Genomic DNA, 21,981 nt, shown 5'->3' with positions numbered 1-21,981 from the left:
AAATGAGACACTTGTGCAAAAGAGCCTTTACATCTTGTGCCTGTAAGGCGCTACGTTTTAAGAAGCACAATTAACTGTTCTTAAAAGTATTAGTTTGCAAGTGTGTTAAGGCGTTCAAGTACGATTGAAAGGCTGTAAATTTTAAAACAAATGGACCCTCTACGAAAGATCCCACCCCAATCTACCTCCTGGACAGCAAAAAGCTGCTGGCCAACAACAATAGCATTGGTTTTAGCTAAGCTATCAATATAATGCCCTAAATCTTAAATGTACGACGCAGAGCTTTACTAATTGCTAACACTGCCACAACAAGGTCAGGAAATTGTGATTAAGAAAAAAATGGAGAGGGAGAGGAAAGCAGTTCAGTTCTTCTTTCTTGACTCTGACAGCCATAACATCTATGTGATGAGTAATTAGTTCTGTTTCGGTTCAGATACAACATAAAAAAGGCGACCTAAACACCAACTCTGATCAATCATGAGCAGAGCAGGTGTTTAAATTAGCTGTTAGCTGAGCTAATAGCAGCTGTAGCTAATCTACCACACCGATCACTTATTAATAATCGCAAAATAAACATTAAGCCTAAAAACATTAAACGGTAACGGACTGAATGTTCGTAAGTGGGAAATGTTTGAGTGTTTTTGGGGGGCCTAACCCTAACCCTAACGGGCGTTGAATCCTGAAACATAACCGTTGTTATCAGTTGCTATGGCTACGAGTCCGCGTGTAGCGCCGTATCCGGCACAGAGAGCTAGAAAAAAAATGGTTTTCAGTTGTTCTTTAACGATTTTTCTGCGTATTTTTTTTTCCTTTTCTGCGTTAATAGAAAAGGGAACTAAGTTAATAATACCTACATCTCCAGGTTTAATTTAGTTAACTGAATGGTTCTACCATGGGAGAGCGGCTATGTAAAAAAAAAAAAAAAAAAAAAAAAAGAAAACGTTTTTGGTTTTTCCCTCCAGCGTTTTGCGCATGCGCTAAATTTCCGGCTGTAAATAATACCTTGCAAAGACTTCATAGCATTTTAAAAACTATCAGTGCTTTGAGTAATGTTGCAGTTTTGGCCATAATAAATTTACCAAAGGAAGATACTCGGTCTTCCGTCCTTTAACTGCAGCCTGAGTGCTGAAAAGGTCATGGGACCACATTGAGCCATTCTGCCGCCATTTCTTTCTCAGGCATTTATTCAATCTTCATCAGGCCACCAGGGTGAACCCAGGGGGGGCTTTCATCTACAGTGGAGTGGACTAACAATGAATGGATCAATATCTGTGAGCATACAACAGTACCTATGGGTAAACTATTCTTTCTGTTGGCAAAAGAAAGAAAAAAAAGAAACGCTCCAACTCTTCTTATCCTGATTGGATAATGCAGTGAAACAAAAAAAAGTCATTAACATTTCTTGGATGTAATTGCATTAGATGACACAGCTGTCATCCGACTTTACCTCCTCTGAACGCCTCACGCTTGTGGGAAAGAATGAGGTCTGCATTCTTGCTTTTGCTGATACCAGGCCTCCAGCATCCAATTATTTCACTTCTTTAAATGCCTCCACAGCAAAACTACTTCAAAGGCCCCATTTGCTGCTTTCTCTCAGCGCAGGACGTGATTTCACTCCTTTATGCTCCTCCCTCTCTCCCCTGCGCTGCTTAGAATGCAATTCACAGTCTAATAATGCCCCTGCCTCTTGTCGCCCATTACTCTAATCGGAGTGCCCAAATGCCGTGGGACAGGTACAACAGATGGGAGAAACGGCGTCAGGGTGTCCAGACTTAAAGAGCTAGCAAACCCATCTGCTGGCAAATTGAGCTCACTGAATGATATTCACTCTCCCCAAAGCCAATAACCGCCTGGCTGCCGGACGTCACGCGGAGAAAGAAGCCTTATCCACTTATCTGCATCTGCCCTCTTCAGTACTTTGAAAATCCTTTTTTGTGTGTAGCCATAATCCCATCCAAGCTCATCCATCACTGCCTTTGAGACAGTTTGTGCAGCAGCATGCCCCTAAGGAAGCTCAGTAATGGGGAAACTTTATTTTTTAAACACAGAACAGTCAACCAAGTTTCATCTTGATTATCTTGTTCTCTCGTTACACTGAGAAAACAAAAGTGAGTCACCCCGAAGGCAAAACAGAGTAAATCTGCCATTTGGGAGCTTTAAGAGCTTAAGTATTTATGTAAAGATGCACATTATGAAATGATAAACTGAGCTTCACTCACTAGTGTAACTGGATTTCTGTTGCAGTAATGCAACAACTATCCAGTAGTACGGTACCTTGCAAAAGTTTGAACTTTTTTCATTTTGCCAAGTTAAAACCACAAACTCCAAGTATTTTTGGTTGAGTTTCTAATGCAAATATCTTAGCACACTTGAAATAAGACAAAACTAACTTACAAGTAACTGTTTAACCAGATATATGAGCTTGCTTTAAGTGAATCATTCCTTAATACTGACAAAAAAGTACTGGCTTCATTGGCAGATTATTTCACGTAAAACAAGGGAAAAATCATCTTGTTACAAATCAAATCCAATGGAACTGGTTCATTTTCATCAATATTAAGGAATGATTTACCTAAAACAAGCTAATATATCTTGCTGAAAATTTACTTATAAATTTGTTTAGAACTAAGATATTTGCACTACAAACAAGACCAAAAATACTTTGTAAGATTTTATGTTTTTGCTCTTAATTGTAAAGTGGAGAATAATTTTCAATGCTTTTTTAAAACTAAAAACTAACATTAGCATGCATCTTTCTTTTAGTCCCCTTTACTCCGACACCCATAAATGAAATCCAGTGTAACCGTATTCCTTCAAAAGGCCCACCTGTTTCATTTAATCTCAGTATGAATTCAGCCGTTTTAAGGTATCAGAGGAACAAACATGTCACAGATAAACCAGAGACTCGCTCCTATAACTGCAGCAAAACCTGATTCAGCAAAGCATTGCTTTTCAGGTTTTTATTTATTACAAATTCCTAAAAATATTTTATGACTTATACTTCACAGTGATGCTCGACTTCATGTAGGACATGAAATCTCATAAAAACAGTTTAATGGTTTCAAATTACCTTCAGTGTAACGTTATTTCTTCAAGGCGCTATGTTTTAATTTCACATTCTTTCGATTTTGGACTCATGTCTTTAGTTGCTCTGGTTCATTTTTTTCTTTGTTTCATTTTTACTTTTTCCAAATTGCTGCAGAGGATCCAAACACTTCCTGTCGGATGTTGGAACGTTTCCCAGAGAGAACTGAGGAAAAACAATTGACTGGTTCATGCTGAAGTTAAACTTATGAGCTCAAAATGAAATGCACCACGATGTGGTGGAGATTTGTATAATAATGCACCAAGGAGTAACAGGAGGGAAAAAATCATGTATTTTTCATTTTGATTTTATGCTGCCTGGGTAAAGCACTGCTCTGTTTCTTATGGTTGTTTTTATTTTTATTTTAGAGAAACACTTTTTTCCCCCATAGAACTTATGAATACATTAAAGATACATTGGTTTTAGCATGTATGTTGGTGTAGCCAGTTTTCCCATAAAGTTGATTGATTATTGTTAATTTGTGATGAAAAAAGAGAGCAATCACTTTTTTCACATAGAGTGAAGTTGGTTTAGAAAGCAGCATTTTGTTTTCATTTGGTTTATTTATAATAACATTTGTTTGATAACCAGAAACATTTAGATGACAAACTAAAACAGAAGATCTTTATACTTTTTCATAGCAATGTGTGACTACATTTCAGTACTTATTTTGTATATTTCAGTCTTTGAAATTAATAATTTAGTGACAGGTTAGGATCTCTACATGTTATGTTTTTTTAATATACTGCATTTCAGTCATATAAATAACAGATTACATTAACTCAGTGCTTAATTTTTTTTCCCCTCAAACCACCATAAACCAAACATGAGACTACCAGGCAGTATTCCTTTTTTTTAATAATATTCAAATGCAGAATATAATAAATGTTTGACAACATTCTGGTGTGACAACAGTGTAGCCTTGAAGAAGTCACTCAAGCGGCTTACCGACAAATTAAGTGGGGAGAAATATCCTCTTATTATCAGCAGCGACGCCTAATGAGTGCACAACCATGGAGCAAAGCAAAACAGATACAACCAGGAGTCATTACTGCCATAATGAAATGTCAAAGACAACATGACTTGAGGTTACAAAGTACTGACCTAACATTTTTACCACTCCAAACCTGTGATTTTATAACACAATACAGAAAAATAAAGCATCAATACAAAACACATTTACCCTTAAACTGTAAACTTCAAGAAATGTGACGGTGCATTCGCAGCCCAGATAAATCTGATCAACCTGGGAGCAGAAGCACATTGGAAAAGAATCAATTTACACGGGACCCAGGCTGGCGTTGCTCTCTGGCACGCCGACGGCGACCCCTCATCTGTCACTGTTCACCGCATAAATAAGTCAGACAGGCTGGTCCTAACAAAGAAAGATGCACGAGGTTTTAATGAACCAAAACGTCAAAAAGTTTAGTTTGTTTGTGAGATGCCGTGTGTCCACAGCTGGCAAAAGTCTTTCAAACATGTAAATACTTTAAGACTTTTCACAGCTTAGCAGTTTTTACTGCCTACAATTCACTATGTGAACTCTGTACTCCACTGTTTAACTCAGGGGGGAAACTAATGAGATTCTAACAGCTTTGATTGTCTCCAACATTAATCCTGAGAATTGCATATAAAGAGGAGGAAATGTCATCAGTCTTCTAATCTGTAGATAAGTTATTAAACCCCGGGTCAATGTCACTCAAAGACTTCTGCAGTGTTCATTTTAGAAGAACAACACACTCAGAAACACGTTAGTGTGTGCAGTCATAGCGAAAAGGCAAAGTTCAAGGAACGTCAGCAGTACAAAATATAACAACTTAAGCTCGAAACAATCTAACCTCTGCACTGAAAGGCACCTGTGTGGCATCAGTAAAGGCGGTTCAGGAGATAAAACATAAATAAAAAATGAAGGCCAAAAACCGAGGTGAACACTATTACACATCGTCACTCCATTATGATGCGCCTGCAATGACGACGCAAGTTAATAAGGGAACTGCTGTAGTGTTTCATGACACTTTCAATAGCATCTCTGTGAATTTATTTAGTTTTAAATCAGCTTGCAATTCAAAAGCTGTTTGTTCATCTGAAAAATACCAAAATTCTTAAATTTGACTCCAATCTTCCTGTTCCATTGTGATGATGTGATGATCACACGTGATGTCTGTCGAGAAAAAAAACCCTAAATGTTCATATGGAAGACAGTTGGACCTTTGTGTAAAGACAATGAGCTAAAAATGGATGTCAAAAGAATTTCTAGAGGAACTTTAATGGCCAGAAAAGACAAAGTTTGTGCAAAAGACAAAAAATATGCCTGGAGGATTCAAGTGCTTTCTTTTTCTTTTTCCTTTTCCTTTTTAAGTTCCCTTCAAATAATCGAGTATTATCTATGAAACTTAGAGGTGAGTGGTGGAATAAATGATCCAAACACAAATCAAAACTGGGTTTGGACTGGCCACACTGCAAAAACACAAAATCCTGCCAAGGGTGTTTTTCTAGTTTCTAGTGAAAATATACCTGAAATAATAAAAACTATCTTACTAGTAAACTTTTTGACAAAAAATCCGAGTTTGCTTTAAGTCAATAATTCCTTAATATTGATGAGAAAATAAAACATTTCATCCTATGTTACACGTGAAATAATCTGCCAATGAAACAAGCACTTTTTCATCAATATTAAGTTAAAACAAGCTCCTGTATCTTGCTGAAAAGTTACTTCTAAGTTAGTTTTGTCTTATTTCAAGTGGACAAAGATATTTGCACTAGAAACTAGACAAAAATACTAGTTTTTATGTTTTTGCAAGAACGCTTATAGCTTTAATAAGCTATACTTAAAAAGAAAAATCAAATGAATTCTTCCACCTCTGATAAGAAGAGTAGTTAAATGTCTAATCAGAACAGGAATAGTTAAAATCTAGTTTATGTTTCACTATGTATGTTAGCTTCAGGAACATTACAAGCCTACACTTTTAAACTACTCCCTCATAATAGTGTTCCTCTGATTTCTTAAAGTCGCGTTATTACGTACCATAAAACCCTCATATTCTGTTTTCCACATTTCCAAAGTACAAACTGATCAACTGACTCGATCGCAGGAAGACAGTCATAATGTTATGGCTTATCCCTCTGCATTTGATCATCTGCAAAACACTTAAAACTTCAGCCCCACATCCTGGACTAATGACCTTTGTGTCACTGTTTCTTTGCATGTAACAGAAATGGTGAAGTTGCTGCAGCAAAGCGAGGAGTGTCTGTTTGGACAGATTCAAAGTCTTTCCGAGGCAAACAGAGCGGTGGCAGGTCTCTGTCTGCTGCTGCTCCCAGTCAGGAACGATACAACACAGAAGAAAGGCAAATTCACAGCTGCAGATGGCCTGTTGTCTCATCTGGAAACGCAGCGATCACACTTCTTCAAAGAAGGCCATCTGAGACATGTAGGCTGAGTTTCGCTGCAAATCAAGACAGACACAAACAAACTGTGAGGAAAACTAAGAAAAACAAAACAGCTGTGTGGAAACATTCATTCAGGAGGTTTTTATTATATGTAAATATATAGTTTTAAGTTTAAATCTTAAGATTTTTAATAATCTAAAAGCATGTTTACAATATGCAGCTGAAAAGGAAACTTCCTGATACTGTAAAGGTTGATTGCTGCTAATAATAAAAGATGTTTTAATGTAGCTTAGATTTAGTTTTCCTTAGATTGAACCTCGTAGTGCCATTTTCTATTTGCCTTTTACACCACAGATGTTGTGTATGTTAAACTATAAGACAAAATCGTTTAAAATAAAAATCTCCTTTTCTTTCCTGCTGGTCATGAGAAACCCTTTACTATGTTTTTGCATTCATTTGAATAATAGAAAACTGAGTTTATACATGTGTGGCGTAAATTTATTTATTTTTTTTCCAGAAAAATGTAATTTTCCAGACTGCGTAGGAACTCTGGCTATGTTCTCGATATTCATAGAGATTCATTTAAAATAAAGAAAGCCTACAATAGGAGTGCACCAACTGCAGTTTTCTGAATGATCGCCGATTACCGATCTTTGAAAAGCCTGACCTGACGATTCCAATTTTGATTGATACCAATTTGTTTTGTTTTGTCTAAATATAGCAAAAATAGATACAACTGGCTTCACTTGCAAGTATCGACCGATCTCCAATGTCCCAAAATTAAGAAAATTGGTGCAGATTTATAGGCGCATCCCTATTTTAGAAACATTTCAAAAACATTTGATAGTTTATTTTGCTCATTTACTTTCCTAAACACTCCAACAGTCCAATCCTCCACGATGCCGATAATCAGAGTAAGATCGGTTAGCACACTCACGTTGCTGTGAGGTATGTATGCAGGTTCGGGGACGTAACCTCTGGCCTCTGCGGGGAGGCTGTACATGCTGGCCTGCTGCTGCTGCTGCTGCTCCTCCAGCTTCAAAGACTCGATCTCCGACTTCAGCTCCTTCAGCTGGTCCTGCAGGTGTTTGCTCTTCTCCATGTACTCCAGCCTGTGTGAACGCACAGCAGTGTCAGCAAACAGAGCCGAGTCGTCTCCTAAATAACAGGTGAAGCGTCGTGTGTTTGGGCCGCCGCCTCACCGCTCTCTCTCGATCTCCATGGACAGCCTCTTCATGTCCGAGTCCTTGAAGTCGAGGCGCGACGACGCTGAATCATAGCTGAAGTCGGCTGCTTCGGGAGGCGCAGGCGGAGTAGAGTACGCAGCTATGAGCTGAAGGACACAAACACGTCAACACTCTTTCTGATTGTGAAAACTATCATGCTAGCATATGCTACATTTATCCTGAATGCAAATGAAAACACAGTTCTCTAATTGCTGTGCTACAGTTCAAAGTCTGACTGAATGCAAGCTATTTATTACAATATTTTTTGATTCATTCTTTCTCTTGCTAAGTGTTTTTTCATATAGTTTTTAGTGCAAATATCGTATTACACTTGAAACAACAAAAACAACTTACAAGTAAGTTTTCGGCAAAATACAGGAGCTTGTTTTAAGTAAATTATTCCTTAATATTGATGAAAAATTACTAGATCCGACATTTTTCCCATGTAATAAGTAAAATAATCTGTCAATTAATCTAGTAATTTTTCATCAACATTAAGGAATTATTTACTTAAAATGAACTCCTGTAACTTGCTGAAAAGTTACTTCTCAGTTAATGTCTTATTTCAAGTGGACAAATATATTTTGCACTAGAAACTAGACAAAAATACTTGATAAGACTTTGTTTTTGCAGTGTACAAACCCTATTTGTTTATGTTTAAGTATTAATAGTCTTTACAGAAAATATATTTTTTCTCTTTGTCATTTTTTAAAATCCCTGAGTCAGCTCTGATGAATCAGACTATCTTCATTTTCTAATCCCATAAATAACCACAAAAGCAGAACAGCTAATCAAAGGCATCAGCTACTAAAAGAAGTGCACTCTGATAGCTAAGAAAAGCTAAGTAATAACCTCCAAAAGAAAACAAAAAACATCAACAAAGAGGAGCGCATTAATGTGAAAACGGCATAAAAAGTGCACCACGAGTGCAGTACCGGGTATGTTGTTTTGGTGATCTCCAGGAGCTTCTGCTTGGCTCTTCGCTCAGCATCCTTTGCTTCTGTCAGGTCCTGCTTCAGGTGATCTGCTTCCTTCAGCCTGGAAACAGACGACTGACAGATCACTAAAACCGCTCAGCTAATCTGCAGGAAATACATCATTTTGGTTCCCCTCATAAAGATAAAAACCTTAAAATAAAATCCTGATTAATTCCAGTATAATGGTTTATTAATTTTAGTGTTAGTTTGAATATATTTATTAAGTAGGAACAAATGAAGTTGCCTCTACTCCCGCCTTCTTCAAATCTAACAAAATCGCTGTCAAACGTTTGTGCAGCAAAGGTTTTTGTTTGTGCTGCGATCATTTTAAAGATATTAATAAAGAAGTTTGCAGAGGTCATCATTAGTGTCTTGAAAGCAGAAGCAGCACAAACTTTTTTTTTTTTGCTGCACACACGTAGCTGAGATGACTGAGACAAAAATTTGTTGATTTTGTAAATGTGAGCAGGACGGCTGGTCGACCTCTGATGACCTTTTTTATTCATATCTTTAAAAATGATGGCGACACAAATTAACATTTTTACTGCACAAACCAGCACAAAAATTTGATACCAATTTTGTTTGATCTGAGTCATGTGGGGGGACTGGTTGACCTGTAGACCTATACATTCTCATTAATATCTTCAAAATAAAAGCAGCACAAATTAACATTTTTGCTGCACTAACCAGTACAAACGTAGCACAAATATTTGACACCAATTTTGTCTGATTTGAATTGGGAATGGTTGACCTCTAATGACCTCTGGAGACATTTATTAGCATCTTTAAAATGCAGCACAAATGAAAATTTTTGCTGCAAAAACACAACACAAATGCAGAATTTCTTTCATGAGTTGTTAAGGCAACTTATCTAAAATTCTAGAAAATAAAATCTGATTTATCTCATAATAATAATAATAAAAAAACATGTACATAATGCTATAAAACTAAATATTTGCAGTTTTGGGTCTAAAATCTCAAATTTAATCCAACATGAACACAAACGCGGTTCGGTTAGTTTTCAGTTCGGTTAGTTTGTGACACATCGTGGATTATTAAAGCAGCTACTGATCCAGATCTTAAGAACTTTGTGGATTTATTGTCTGTACAAAATTCATCCAGACAATTAATAGTATCTCCTAAGTCTGCCGTAGATTACTTTTTAGGAAACAGTTTGTGGTGCATAGATTCGCTACAATCTGTGTTAAAAGATTTTATTTTCCCCAGAAATATAAACAAAGCACAACTACAGGCTTCAACAAGCGTCTTCATTTAAAACTGAAGCTTATAAAGAGACACCAGGAGCTAATATCTGTGATTAGGCTTTAATTAGGACAGTTTCATTCACGATTTGTTAAGGTAATTTATCCTGCCACTTCATCTTTTATAAATAGATACAAGCATGTAATAAATCTCACATCTGCAGAAAAGCCATGGAGAAAGCAGTAATTAATTACAGTAGAGCAGCAGTAGTAAAGATAATTTCACACCTCCTCTCAGACTGCTCCACCAGCTTTACAGCCAGCTGCTCCGCCTCCCTCATCTTCTGCTCCATCAGGCGTTTCTCCTCCTTGGTCTTCATGGCTGTGACCTCTAACCTCTGTCGCTCCTGCTCAGCCTCTGCAGCTTTGTGAGCCAGAAGCTTAGCCTCCTCCTCAGCGATCTGGGCCTTTTCTGCCAGCAGGTCTGCTGTCTCCTCAGACCGCAGCTGGACGAACAAATGAAGACAGGAAACATGAATCACGATTCAGGAATGTGATTTTTAACCATTTCATTCGTTCACGCGTAGTTTGAGTCTGAAACATTGGCGATCTCACCAGCGCCTCGTTAGCGAGCCGCGCCTCGTCCTGCAGCTGGAAAAGTCTTCGCTCCATCTCCTCTTTCGCTCGCTCTGCTTCCTCTCTCATCTGCTTTTCCCGAGCCAGGATCTGACGCTCCATCTAGATGGAGGAGAAAAACGAAAGACTCAGAATTAAAAACAACCGAACACAGTGGATTATCACGTTTTCAACACTTTTCAAGTCAAAATCCAATCCTGGACTCAGATCACAGATTTACTCAGTGATTTGAGTAAATCAGTTCAAACCATTCGGTCTGGACCATTTTTAAGTTATAAACACAAACATTTACAGTGAATTTAGAGGAGATATTTCAGTTGATATTAGTTTTTAATACAAAACCGACAAAATCCACATGAGGGAGAGAAAGCAAGAGCAGGAAGAGAAAAAATACAGCAACAGAAGAAGGGATTAAAGGAAAGAACAAAACATAAAAGAAGCTGCAGAGGAAAAACTAAAAGAAGGAATTTATCAAGGAAAGAATGAACCAAGCAAGGAAGAGGAGACAAAGAAAGGAGGAAGGAAGGAAGGAACAAATGATGGAGAGGAAATGAGGAGAAAAAGACCAAATTAAGGAAAAGCAGAAAGACGGAAAAGCAAACAGGGAAAAAAGCAAGAATAAAATCTGGAATCACACATTTCTTTTCCTATTCTTGCATCCAGAGTTTTAAAAATTCATAAGTAAAATCGGTATTTTTCCCCCCCAACCTTCTTGCGGGCCTTCTCCTCTTTGGCCTGAGCCTTCATCTGCTGCACTTCGATGGAGTCCACCTTCCTCCTCCTCATGAACAGATCGTGGTTCCCGATGCACAGCTGCAGGATCTGAAGCACAAAGAAACATCATTCACTGCCAACACAGACAAATGATTTAGCTAAAACAATAAACCCACCAGCTTGTTGACACGCAGCTGGGATGAGTAGAACTTGAAGACGTCTTTCTTCTTGTCTAGAGGTTTGATTGTGAACTGCAAGAACGGAGGCTCGGTTAAACAATTAACTATATATTTTTGAAAAGTTGGGCAACAAAATATTTCCAATTAAAAACAAAAAAAGATTTTTTGTTTTCCTACCACTGCAGTTGAGCACCTAGTTGTGGTAGTAATGTGACAAAATGCACTAAAAGTGTCAATTTTATTTCTTTAAACCCACAGAAACGGATTAAAATTCTCTGCACTCACCTCCTTCTCGCTGTAGGAGATGTTGCGGATCCCGCTCCAGGGGAAAGACTTGTTTGGGTTCAGTTTGTTGTTGGGGTTGTAGATATGGAGACCCTGAGCGTCCACACCCAGTAACAGGTCTGTGTCTCTCTTATTTTGCTGTCCAATAAACAATACTAAACGTTAAGAACTGTTCTTAGCGCTGTGGACTGGTTTAGTCGTGCTGCAGTCATCAACACTCACAGTAATGGCAAAGTAGCTAACACCGTACATTTCGAGGTCCTGGGCGATCTTCAGGTATTCCATCTCTGCTTCGTCTCTGAGCAGAAAGAGGCATTACAATTAAAACCCAATCCTTTAGTAAATTGTTGTTAATTTAAGGGAAGTCGTACCTGGCGATGCCTCTGTGTTCGGCGTACCAAGCTGTGATCTTCTCCTCCCACATGTCCGCAGTCATTTGGTACTGCATCAGAACCTGAGACGTTCCCATGGAAAACAATCAGGAGTCTAACAATTAACCTGTTTTCACAGATGTCTGGACGTAGCTTAGCTTAGCATGCTTACCCTTTTTGGCAACAGCTCATCTTGTGCAAGAAAACCCGGCTTGTGAAAGTTTGGGTCGTAGTCCCCGTACTGGGATGGACATTAAGAAATAAGAAAAAGAAAGCATTAATGTGGCTCTTAGCCATATTACTATGTCTAAATTAAAACAGAATATACTTATCTATTAATTTAAACAGTATACCATGTCTTAGGTTAGACGTTTATCCATTCATTAATTTCAATTTCGATCTTTTAATAATTCAAGGATGTGATGATACAAAAACAACTTTAAATCATTTTTAAAACAAGAATTGAATAAATTAATTTACATTTTCTGTGTAGTTTCTTCTAATCCACACATACAGTCCAGATTATTTATACTTATATTAATTATATCCTGTAAGTTGTGCTTTGTTTTTTGTACCCATCAACAAGCTTCTTCTCTAACAATTAAACAGTAGCTTAATTGTTAATAAGCATGCTGCATTATTTAGCTGCAAAGAAAACAGATATATTGGGAGAGTTTCGGTAAGCCTCTAGAACAAAAAAACCGCAACTGTTCTTTTTTGTTCTTAGATGTGATTCTTCATTAGCCAAACTTAAGTTTAATAAACTGACCTGATCTGCACAAAGAGAAGCAGTTTACTAATTCACAACTCCAGCTCCTGGTTTCAAAGAATGTTGAGAATAAAAACATTTCTGCAGTGTAAAAACACTTCATCACACTATAAACAATATATGAAATTTATTTCTCTGCCCTTTTGATTCCGTGAAACGCTGACATTGCCTTAGTTAATCTCACCCTGACAACGTGCTTAAAAGCTAAAAAAAAAAAAAACACTTTGTATGAAATCTACCAATCTGGTGGGAATTTGTGTTACAAATGAAACTTGCTAAAGAATATTATTCACCCAATAAGTTGTATTTATATACCTTTTTTTTTAATATAATTTTGATCCTTAGTAGATAAGAAACAACATTCAAAGAACTTTAAATTTGCGAACTGATCATCAGCCTTTATGGTTTATGTCTCAAAATGTCTGAAATTTAAAAATAATGCCTGTAGCTTTGCATTGTCCTCCTACCTTTGCTTGGACAGCATAAGAGGCCAAAAGCACTGAAGCTTCTGGGGAACAGAATATCTCTTCATCTAGTATCTGTTTTTTCACCTGAAAATAAGAGTTTCACACCAAGTTTATGATATTTACACAAAAATACACAAAATGCATTATATTTTTGTTGCTACCTGTAAGAAAAATAGGTGTTGGGTGATTTCTTGGACCAGTTCTTCTTCAACTTTCTCAGGGAAGAATTTCGCTAGAAAGTGAAATGTTATGGGGGAATCCTTAGGAACCTCCTGATCCAGAACCTTGTTGGAAAAAAACACATTAAAAGGAAAAAAATAAAACAATTCTGGGTTCAAATAACCAACAATCTTCATTAGAAGTAGCAGCTACTGTCAGACTTTATTGATGAAGCGCTTCACTCACCCGTTTCTCCTGTTTAAGCCAGGCGTAGGTGTCCTTCACTGTGTATCTGAGTCCAAAGAACCAGGTCTCCCTCAAACCGACGGTGCGACACACCAGGTCAAACAAATCTTTACCTTTCCATTTGACCTGAGGCAAGCGGAGCGACGTTAAAACCTTTTTCCTGCAGTTGCTTTTCTGAGATTTTCAGGAACAAGCAGAAAGAAGCCAGTGGCACTTCTGCCCCCTGCAGGAACCTTTAGGTATAACACTTGAATTTATATTAAAAGCTTTTCTTGTTTTTAACAAGAATATTTATAGCAGGATTGTAAAATAGCATAGTACTAAGTGGAATCAGCACTTAAACAGATAAAAACTTGGGAGTTAAGATACCAAGCACATCCGACTTTAAGTATCAACCAACTCAGTTAAAAAATGTGAATTTATTTTTTAAATAAAATACCTAAAATAAAGTGGCTTAAAATGTATAATCACTTCAATTGAAAGGTCTATAATTAATTAATTGCATTTGAATCAAATGATAAAATAAGTGATTCAAAATCCCTTTTGGCTGCTAAATTATTGACCAAATAGACATATGAACTCCACAACACATTTATTGCTGTCTGTTATTTAGGTTATTCACCCAACAAGTTTGAATCTTTGACCTTGTCTCTCGCCTTCTTTGCTTAAATAAATATCTCTTCTTTCGCAATTTCCAATTATTCTTACATTCCTAAGTGATTGCTGTTTTATTTTATATTTTTGTTTCACTAATTTTTGTAGATTTTTGCTTAAAAAAAAAACCCTCCAAGCTAAACATTTTTACCTTCATCTGTTCCTGATGAGTCACTTCTTCTTCCTCTGTCAGTCAGAAAACTTACTGTCTGCTTTGTTTAAGCAAACAAACCACAAGCTAGTTTACTGCACATCCGTTTGCAGCAATATGTGGCACTTCTTCCTTGGACTAATCATTAGCAGTTCTTATTTAGTACAGACTAATCAAATGTTACGTTGTCCTGAACTTGTAAATAATAACCTAACATGAAGTGGCATGTTCATAATCTACAGCTTAGCTTTGATGTATGATGGATAAATAAAAACTAACAGAATATTTTTTCAAGTGATGAAGCAGCAGAAAAGCAGTGGATGATGTTTTATTTCCTTCTTTCTCTCCAAACAGCAGACAGACGTTTGTATCTTCCAGCCAGATACAGTTCAGAGTCAGACTGTGAACCCCCATCTATAACTGATCACTAAACGAGATGAGTCAGGGCCTGCGCAGACACAGAAGTCTGCAAAAACAATTTCCCCAGGCCAAACCTGACTAATACACCTCCAAGAAGATTATATGTCACGTTTCAGGAGGTATGCTTCATTTTTTATTGCAACAAGATTCCTCGTCTCTTTTCAGTTTTCTCTTTTAGCGGACACTTGTATGGAGGAAAGGTTTGTGCAGCTCATGACCGACACTGTAGAGTGCAAAAGGATTCATGCTAACCTTTTCTTTTCACATTAGAACCACAAACCTGAATGTATTATGCTGAGATTTGAACAAGGAAGCAGAAAACATGGAAAAAGAAATCCTGACAGCAGATTAGTCCAAAACAGATGGAATTAGAAAAATGGGAAAAAATTGCTCTCTAATTATGAAGAAAAAAAGATTGTTCAATAAAACATTGCCTCAGGGGAGAGAGGACATATATGTGCTACAGTTGTCTGATTTAAAAATAAAAAAAATTAAACAATGTATAACTTTCCTTCCTAATTATTTTTGTGCTATTTTGCATTACTCTGAAACCTGCAGCTCTTTAGATCCCAAAACACTAAAGAATTTAGCAACATTTTAAGTTTTTGTCTGTGTTTTTATGCAATGTTATATGCAAAGACAATTACATTAATAGTGTATTGCAACAGGAATATTTTGTTCTTATAAGACCTTATTCTTTGTCAATAGGCTTCAAAGTACTTGCTTTTATTAACATAATTTTTTGATTGAATATGTACTAAACCTTAAAACTACATTAAAAGTTCTTCTTTAATTTAAAAATGTAAACAAATAACTATAGTAGGTTTTATAAAAACATTTTGGAGAGTCATCCTGCTCAAAATGTGTCCAGATAAACAAATTATTATTTGTTTAGCAGTTCAAAGTGCGTTTTTTATGAAAACATAAAAACATCATAAATACAGTCAGCAGTTGTGAACCCATTATGTTTTAATTTGTGCCAACATTAAACTTATCAATACACATAAATAATTTGGTCAATTTTCCATTCATTATGGCCCAAAAGTAACTCAGAGCAGGTGGGTTTTAATCTTGATTTAAAGGAACTCAGTGTTTCGGCTGTTTAGCAGTTTTCTGGGAGTTTGTTCCAGATTTGTGGTGCATAAAAGCTGAAAGCTGCTTCTTTTTAGGCAGACCAGTGAAGACACTGTGCCAGTTATCAATGCGACAACAGATAAACATATGAATGAGTTTCTCTAGATCTTTCTGGTACATTAATCTTGGAAATGTTCTTCAGGTGACAGAAGGCTGACTTTGCAACTATCTTTATGTGTTTGTGACATATTTCGTGCCTGATCAGTTATTACAAGTTATTACTTGTAATAAGTGAAGCTGTGTGCCGACTCTAGATCACTCCTCTTTAGATCCAAAGATAATAACTTCTGTTTTGTTTGTGTTCAGCTGGATAAAATTATGGCATTATATATCCAACATTTTCATCCTATACAAATGTTTTTGTTTCTCTTGTTTCTTTAATGTACTACTTTATGTGTGGGGTGTACAATTAAACATAAGGACAGACAGAAAAGAGGTCGTGGGAAGAAATCCTAACCTCACAGCTGAACTCCATCTCAGCATCCATAGTGACGACTTTAACTTTGAAAGTCTTGGGTTGTTTCTTCTTCAGTCCCAGGATCGACATTTTGATAGTGTTTCCAGATTGGAGAACTGTGGAAACAATGAGATGCGTTCAAGGAAGCCTAAGTAAATCACACCTCAATAGAGTGTAATAATACATCTAAAACAATTCATATCAATAACACGCCTCGAAAACTAATATTTTCAGTCGATTTTACACAGAAGGAGAGCTGCTTTGAGTTGAAAATATAAGGCATTAAACGTATAGATGAGGCCTAATTACCAGGGAGCAGAGTTGAACTTGAGCCCGTCCAGCAAGGCTGAGGGGAGGATGGGCTTTTGTGTTTGTGTTGGGGCGACCAATGCTAAGCTAACTTTCCTCACTAAAACTGCTACTTTTTCTAACAGTTAAGACACATAAACCGTCCATAACAAGTTATAAAAACAGCGAAACTTTAGCGAAACCTCCATAATGGACATATATCTGATATTGTTCCTAAAGTTAGAAAAAAAAACTTGCTAAAGCTGTCGGTGCTACGTGTTTAGCTTGTTAGCAGACTGTTCAAAATCAGAAGGAGTTTCCAGAAGATTTTTGTTTTGACTCCCAGTCGCTCTACAGGTGGGAACATGAACAACAGTCAGGAACGCCACTGCACTGCGCCTGTGTCTGCTTCAATGCTGTCGGAAATATCAGCTTTACACTGAAATATCAGTGAATGTAGGAGAAAACACCGAAGCAAAAACTACTTTGGTAATGAGTTTTTCTATAGAAATATAATTGAAGAAATGAAGACGTATTCTAAGAGTTTAAAATGGAAATTCTAGTGAAAACCTGTGGATATTTGGAATAGCAAGTTGCAATTCAACGCCTCAGATCCTGAGAGTTTTTACTGAGGGAAAGGTTAACCCATAGTCCATGCAACTCGCTTCCTGGTGCAGTTCACTGCAACCATTGAGTAAATAACAGTAACCAAACAACGAGGCTAGTTTTGGTAAATGTAGCTCTGTCTTTTCATACAAAATAGAAGCGAGCTTTATATATCACTACACAAGAAAGAAGACAGCATTATGGTTAAATGTGTTGTGTTTTACTGAGTCGGGAGATGTTGTTTTCGTGAATAAAATCTTGCACTGTATGACGAGAAATTCCCATTTCATGATGACCTTAACTCAAAATACAACTGTTTCATATTACTTATACGATAATTTTAAAGAAAAATATAAATTATAGTGTAATTGTTTTTCTGTGTTGCAAAAAGCAACAAACATACCTTTTTCTATAACGTTGATGATTGCAGTTATAATGTTAATTTGAAAGAGAATAAAAAATACATTTAGTATGGTTAAGATTTTGTAGGAGCTTTTGTTTCATTATAATACAATAGAGTTTTACTGTTCTGCGATTTCTTGATTTTACCCTCTGTTACACATTTATTGATTAAAAAAGTATATTGTTACTGTTCTTATTCTGTAAATTTGTCACTTCTTATTTTTGTATTCTTTACCATTGTGTGAATGTGCAAGCTTCTACTTTTCTTTAACTTGCTGGTGGTATACTTGAGTTTCCCCGCTATGGGATAATAAATTATATCTCTATTCATTTATTGCCATTTATGTTATAATATATTATATTCAGTGGAGTTGTGCTGGGAGTATAGAAAGCTGAAAATGGCTGACAGCAACTCTGCAGATGTGGTGGTAATTGTTTGCTACTGCATGTTTAAAACTGGTTTATGACACTTTTACTTGCACATCATCAGCAGCTGCTGATTATAACATTAATCCGTCGTGTTGTTGTGATAGATCACATGTAGTTTCGAAACGTAATCATCCCTGTAAATCTCGAACATGTCTAAAAACAGTGTTACATTAATTTAAATATCAGCAAAATTGTTATCTCCAGCAGTTGTTTAAAGATAAAGTGGAATTAAAGCTGCTAAACTGAATATATTAAAGATGTTCATTAATTGTGTTTTTCTTTTTTACTGTTAGTGACAGGTTTTTGTACAATGTCTGCTGACAGTAACACATTTGAAAGCGTAAAAGCTGCTGTCTTATCAGCTCATAAAAGCACCACATCAGAAGAGAAGATCAGCTTCTACAACCGGTGGGCAGAAAACTACGAACAGGTGAGAAAAGACACATTGAATGGGGTTATTTTCTTATTCTAGGTTTAATAACTATGACAAGCTAAATGCTAAAATTAAGATCAATGAACAGTCATTTAAACAAAAGTGGCAAGCTTTTTGGATTTCTGTTGATGTTAATCCTTTTATGTTTCCGTTAGTTGCTACATGTGGAGGAATACACTTAACCTACTACGTTAAGTGTATTTCTTCAGTAACCCAAAGTTTCTTTTACATCTACTATAGATAAACTTGTATTAATTTGACATTTGGTGCGAAATTCCAATCTATATTGGTAAAATGACAAAAGTTTTCACTTTGCTTCACTTGTGACCTTCACTTGAGGCCTCAATACCCGACTCGGCCGTTCATGGGTTCAAGTCCCGACTCGTTGACCTTTGCTGCATGTCTTCATCGTTTCTCACAACCGGCTTTCCTGTCACTTCACTATCACATAAAGACTCAAGTTGTCACATAAAGAAAAAAAGAAAATCAGCCAGATAAACACCAACATTTTTAAGTCATATCTGACACAGACTCTCAGAGTAATTTATTTAATATTTGGTGAGTAATTTGATTTTGTAGCATGGCATTTTAATAATTTCTGCAAAGTTCTGAACCTTACGTTGCATAATTTGCTCAATCAAAACACCTTTTAACACCTACTGGGTTCAGTGTATTCCTTTAAAGTATTTTTTCTACATATTAAAACAGTGTTTTCTCGTAAATGTGGAAGTGGGAGACCAAAGAAAACTGCTTTCCTTTCAGTTTTTACCATCTTTTAAACAGGATGTGGCCGTTTTGGATTACCGTGCACCAAGTCTGGCAGCAGAGTGCATCTCGTCCCATTTCAGCAGCGCGCGAGAAGCAGCCCTTGTGCTGGATGTGGCGTGTGGTACCGGACTGGTGGCCAAACATGTGAGTAGTAGCTACACTAATGAGATGGACAGACAGAAAGAAACGAGGTATTAAGAAATCTACACATCAGTTTCGTTGAAGCACCTTTTTGGTTTAATTTTGGCGTTCAGTCGCCTCTCCAGAGTCCAGACCTGAATCTGGAGTAAATCAATGGGATCTCTTGAAGAGATATTCTTTCACTCTGCAAAGTTTTACTTTCACAAAAAATGTGGGCACAGTAGTTGCAGTATTTTGCTTTTATACAAAGCAAACCTGCAGGTATATTTGATATGGTTGTAATTGTTTCATCTGATCTTTATTGAACAGAGAAAATATAGACATATATTTTAAAAGATATATTTTTATACTAAAAATCTAAAAATATATTTTTTAATATTAAAAATATAGAAGTATATTTTAAAAAACTACATATGGTTAACTAAAATTTGACATTATTTTTAATAAAGATTGATGTCTTTAAACTAAGAGCTTTGTTTTCCTTTTTTAAGGACAGAGACACTATCATTGTCAGTAGTATGACTGACACAGAGATATTTGTTGAACAGATGAAAAAACTCGGGTTTGAACATTTTGTGGGTGTGGATGGAAGCGAGGTGATGCTGGGCAAGGCGAGACAGAGCGGCTTGTACCAGGACTTGAAGCAGTGCATGCTGGGAAAGGAGCCTCTCCCGGTACAAGGGGGTAATTAAACCAACATCCTGTCATCTCATTAGTCTCTGTGACCTTTATGGTGGTTTCTACTTTCACTGCTTGTGGCTTCTGTACATTTAAGTTGTGACTATTCTGACTTTTTAAAAACTGTTAAATGTTAAGCATGATGAGCTTCTCTTTACCTCCTGTAGGCAGATTTGATGTGGTTGTAATTGTTGGAGCATTAAGTGTTGGTAATGTCCCTATTAGTACCACCAGAGACTTGTGCAATGCCACCAAACCAGGTCAGAGTATCATTTTATTTATTAACTTTTTAAATTAATTTCTTCTGTCTTGTGGTAAATGTGTAATTTCTTCACTGCACTGTTTTATCCTTCCTCTAGGTGGCTTCATTTGCATGACAACCAGAAGTAACCAGGAGAACTCGGAGTACAAAGCTGCCCTTGACAGCGAGCTGAGGAAGATGGAGGAAGAGGAGCTCTGGACTTGTTTAGAGGTCACCAAGGTCAAAGACTGGGAGAGGGCTGTATCAGAGAAGGAGGACGGCTACATATCTGGAGTTGTATACCTCTATAAGAAACTGTAACACAATCATACCAGTAAATGTGACAACACTTGTCCAAGTGGGATATTTTTTAATTAAAATGAACTCACCACAAAGTCAAAAAGAAGTATTAAACTGAATTAAAACCTAATTGTTGCATTATTCATTATTGTTACACTATGACTCCTATATTATTTTACTTAAGAATCTCTTAAGACTTGAGTAAAATATAATTGTACTGTATATGTATTGTTAAATTGTACTTTTAAATTTTTGTAACATTTAAACATTTTAAATATTACATTTTTGAATATTCAAATAATATTAAAATATTTTTAAATATTTTTTAACATCAAAAACTATTCACATCCAACAACATGTACACAAGCTTGATCGACAGCGCTAGGATCCTCCTCCTCCTGGCTCTGATTGGGTGTTTCTGACTGTGCGGTTCACTTTTGCAGATTGCCATAGCAACACTGGGAGGTGGCAGATGAGCTTGATTTATTTCACGGATTACTTGTAAATATTAAGCTTTAATATCATTAAAGTAATGGGGGGTTTTGATGTATAAACAATCTGTGAAGCAAAACTTCTTTAAAATCCGGGAGAGACCAATGTGTTTCCCAACCACCAGGTGTCACTGTTTCATCACCTTTTTATAGAAATGTTTCTCCAGCGTGTCACTGTACAAACAGTGTTTGGCTAAATAACAAAGCCCTGACCTGTGACTACATCCAAGCTTCACCAAACACATAAAGCAGAATTTTTTTTTTAAGAATTAAGTCAATAAATACAAATAAATAATGCAAAGATAAACTCTGGCTGTTTATGTTATGGTTTATTCAAAGTTTGCCTTTTGACAAACCATAACATAAACAGCCAGAGTTCCCGTGGTTATTTATGAATTTATCTCCATAACACAGTCACCACAACAAAATTTATTTGTGACATTCTGGACGACCGACATGCATTTTGTCTTTATAATGCTTTCATTTGAATCAACAAAACCCAAACATGATTCACTGAAACTCAATGAAGTTTCCTCTGCAAACATGCTTCTTCCTCCTTCAACACAGCTCTGTTGTGATCTCTGTCAAACCAGTTTGTCCAGAAGCTTCTGATTACCAAAGCAACACTGGGAGTCCAGGTGATTACCCTGACCAGTTTTTCCTTAATTCATGACTAGTAAGA

The 21,981-nt window shown here is 36.5% G+C and overlaps 2 protein-coding genes across 5 annotated transcripts; one reads left to right on the top strand and one right to left on the bottom strand.

Annotated features, from left to right (window-relative positions):
• Positions 1 to 6,459: 6,459 nt before the first annotated feature.
• On the bottom strand, positions 6,460 to 17,160 carry nf2b (NF2, moesin-ezrin-radixin like (MERLIN) tumor suppressor b). The gene is made up of 17 exons (XM_007554109.2): positions 16,832 to 17,160; positions 16,523 to 16,638; positions 13,707 to 13,832; positions 13,463 to 13,585; positions 13,302 to 13,385; positions 12,238 to 12,306; positions 12,066 to 12,148; positions 11,917 to 11,992; positions 11,695 to 11,832; positions 11,407 to 11,481; positions 11,225 to 11,338; positions 10,496 to 10,618; positions 10,169 to 10,386; positions 8,637 to 8,739; positions 7,678 to 7,808; positions 7,413 to 7,587; positions 6,460 to 6,531 (listed from the first exon to the last, which is right to left on the bottom strand). The coding sequence occupies exons 2-17, from the start codon at positions 16,610 to 16,612 to the stop codon at positions 6,484 to 6,486; spliced, it is 1,776 nt and encodes a 591-aa protein (XP_007554171.1). The 5' UTR covers positions 16,613 to 16,638; positions 16,832 to 17,160; the 3' UTR covers positions 6,460 to 6,483.
• Positions 17,161 to 17,450: 290 nt separating this feature from the next.
• mettl27 (methyltransferase like 27) lies at positions 17,451 to 20,951 on the top strand. 4 transcript variants are annotated; one of them, XM_007554130.2, is made up of 6 exons: positions 17,451 to 17,540; positions 18,541 to 18,677; positions 19,464 to 19,592; positions 20,081 to 20,273; positions 20,435 to 20,527; positions 20,627 to 20,951. In XM_007554130.2, exons 2-6 carry the CDS (start codon positions 18,558 to 18,560, stop codon positions 20,827 to 20,829), a joined length of 738 nt encoding a protein of 245 aa, XP_007554192.1. In that variant the 5' UTR covers positions 17,451 to 17,540; positions 18,541 to 18,557; the 3' UTR covers positions 20,830 to 20,951. The 4 variants fall into 4 exon arrangements, with proteins under 4 accessions (XP_007554192.1, XP_016528138.1, XP_007554183.1 ...); XM_016672652.1 differs by having other exon boundaries at positions 17,454 to 17,546; XM_007554121.2 differs by having other exon boundaries at positions 17,468 to 18,677.
• Positions 20,952 to 21,981: the final 1,030 nt, after the last annotated feature.

Source organism: Poecilia formosa, unplaced genomic scaffold, assembly GCF_000485575.1.
Source record: "Poecilia formosa unplaced genomic scaffold, Poecilia_formosa-5.1.2 Scaffold3, whole genome shotgun sequence".
Classification (NCBI taxonomy): domain Eukaryota; kingdom Metazoa; phylum Chordata; class Actinopteri; order Cyprinodontiformes; family Poeciliidae; genus Poecilia; species Poecilia formosa.
Note: the sequence above shows the minus strand (reverse complement) of the source record. Positions and strands in the feature narration are given on the sequence as shown.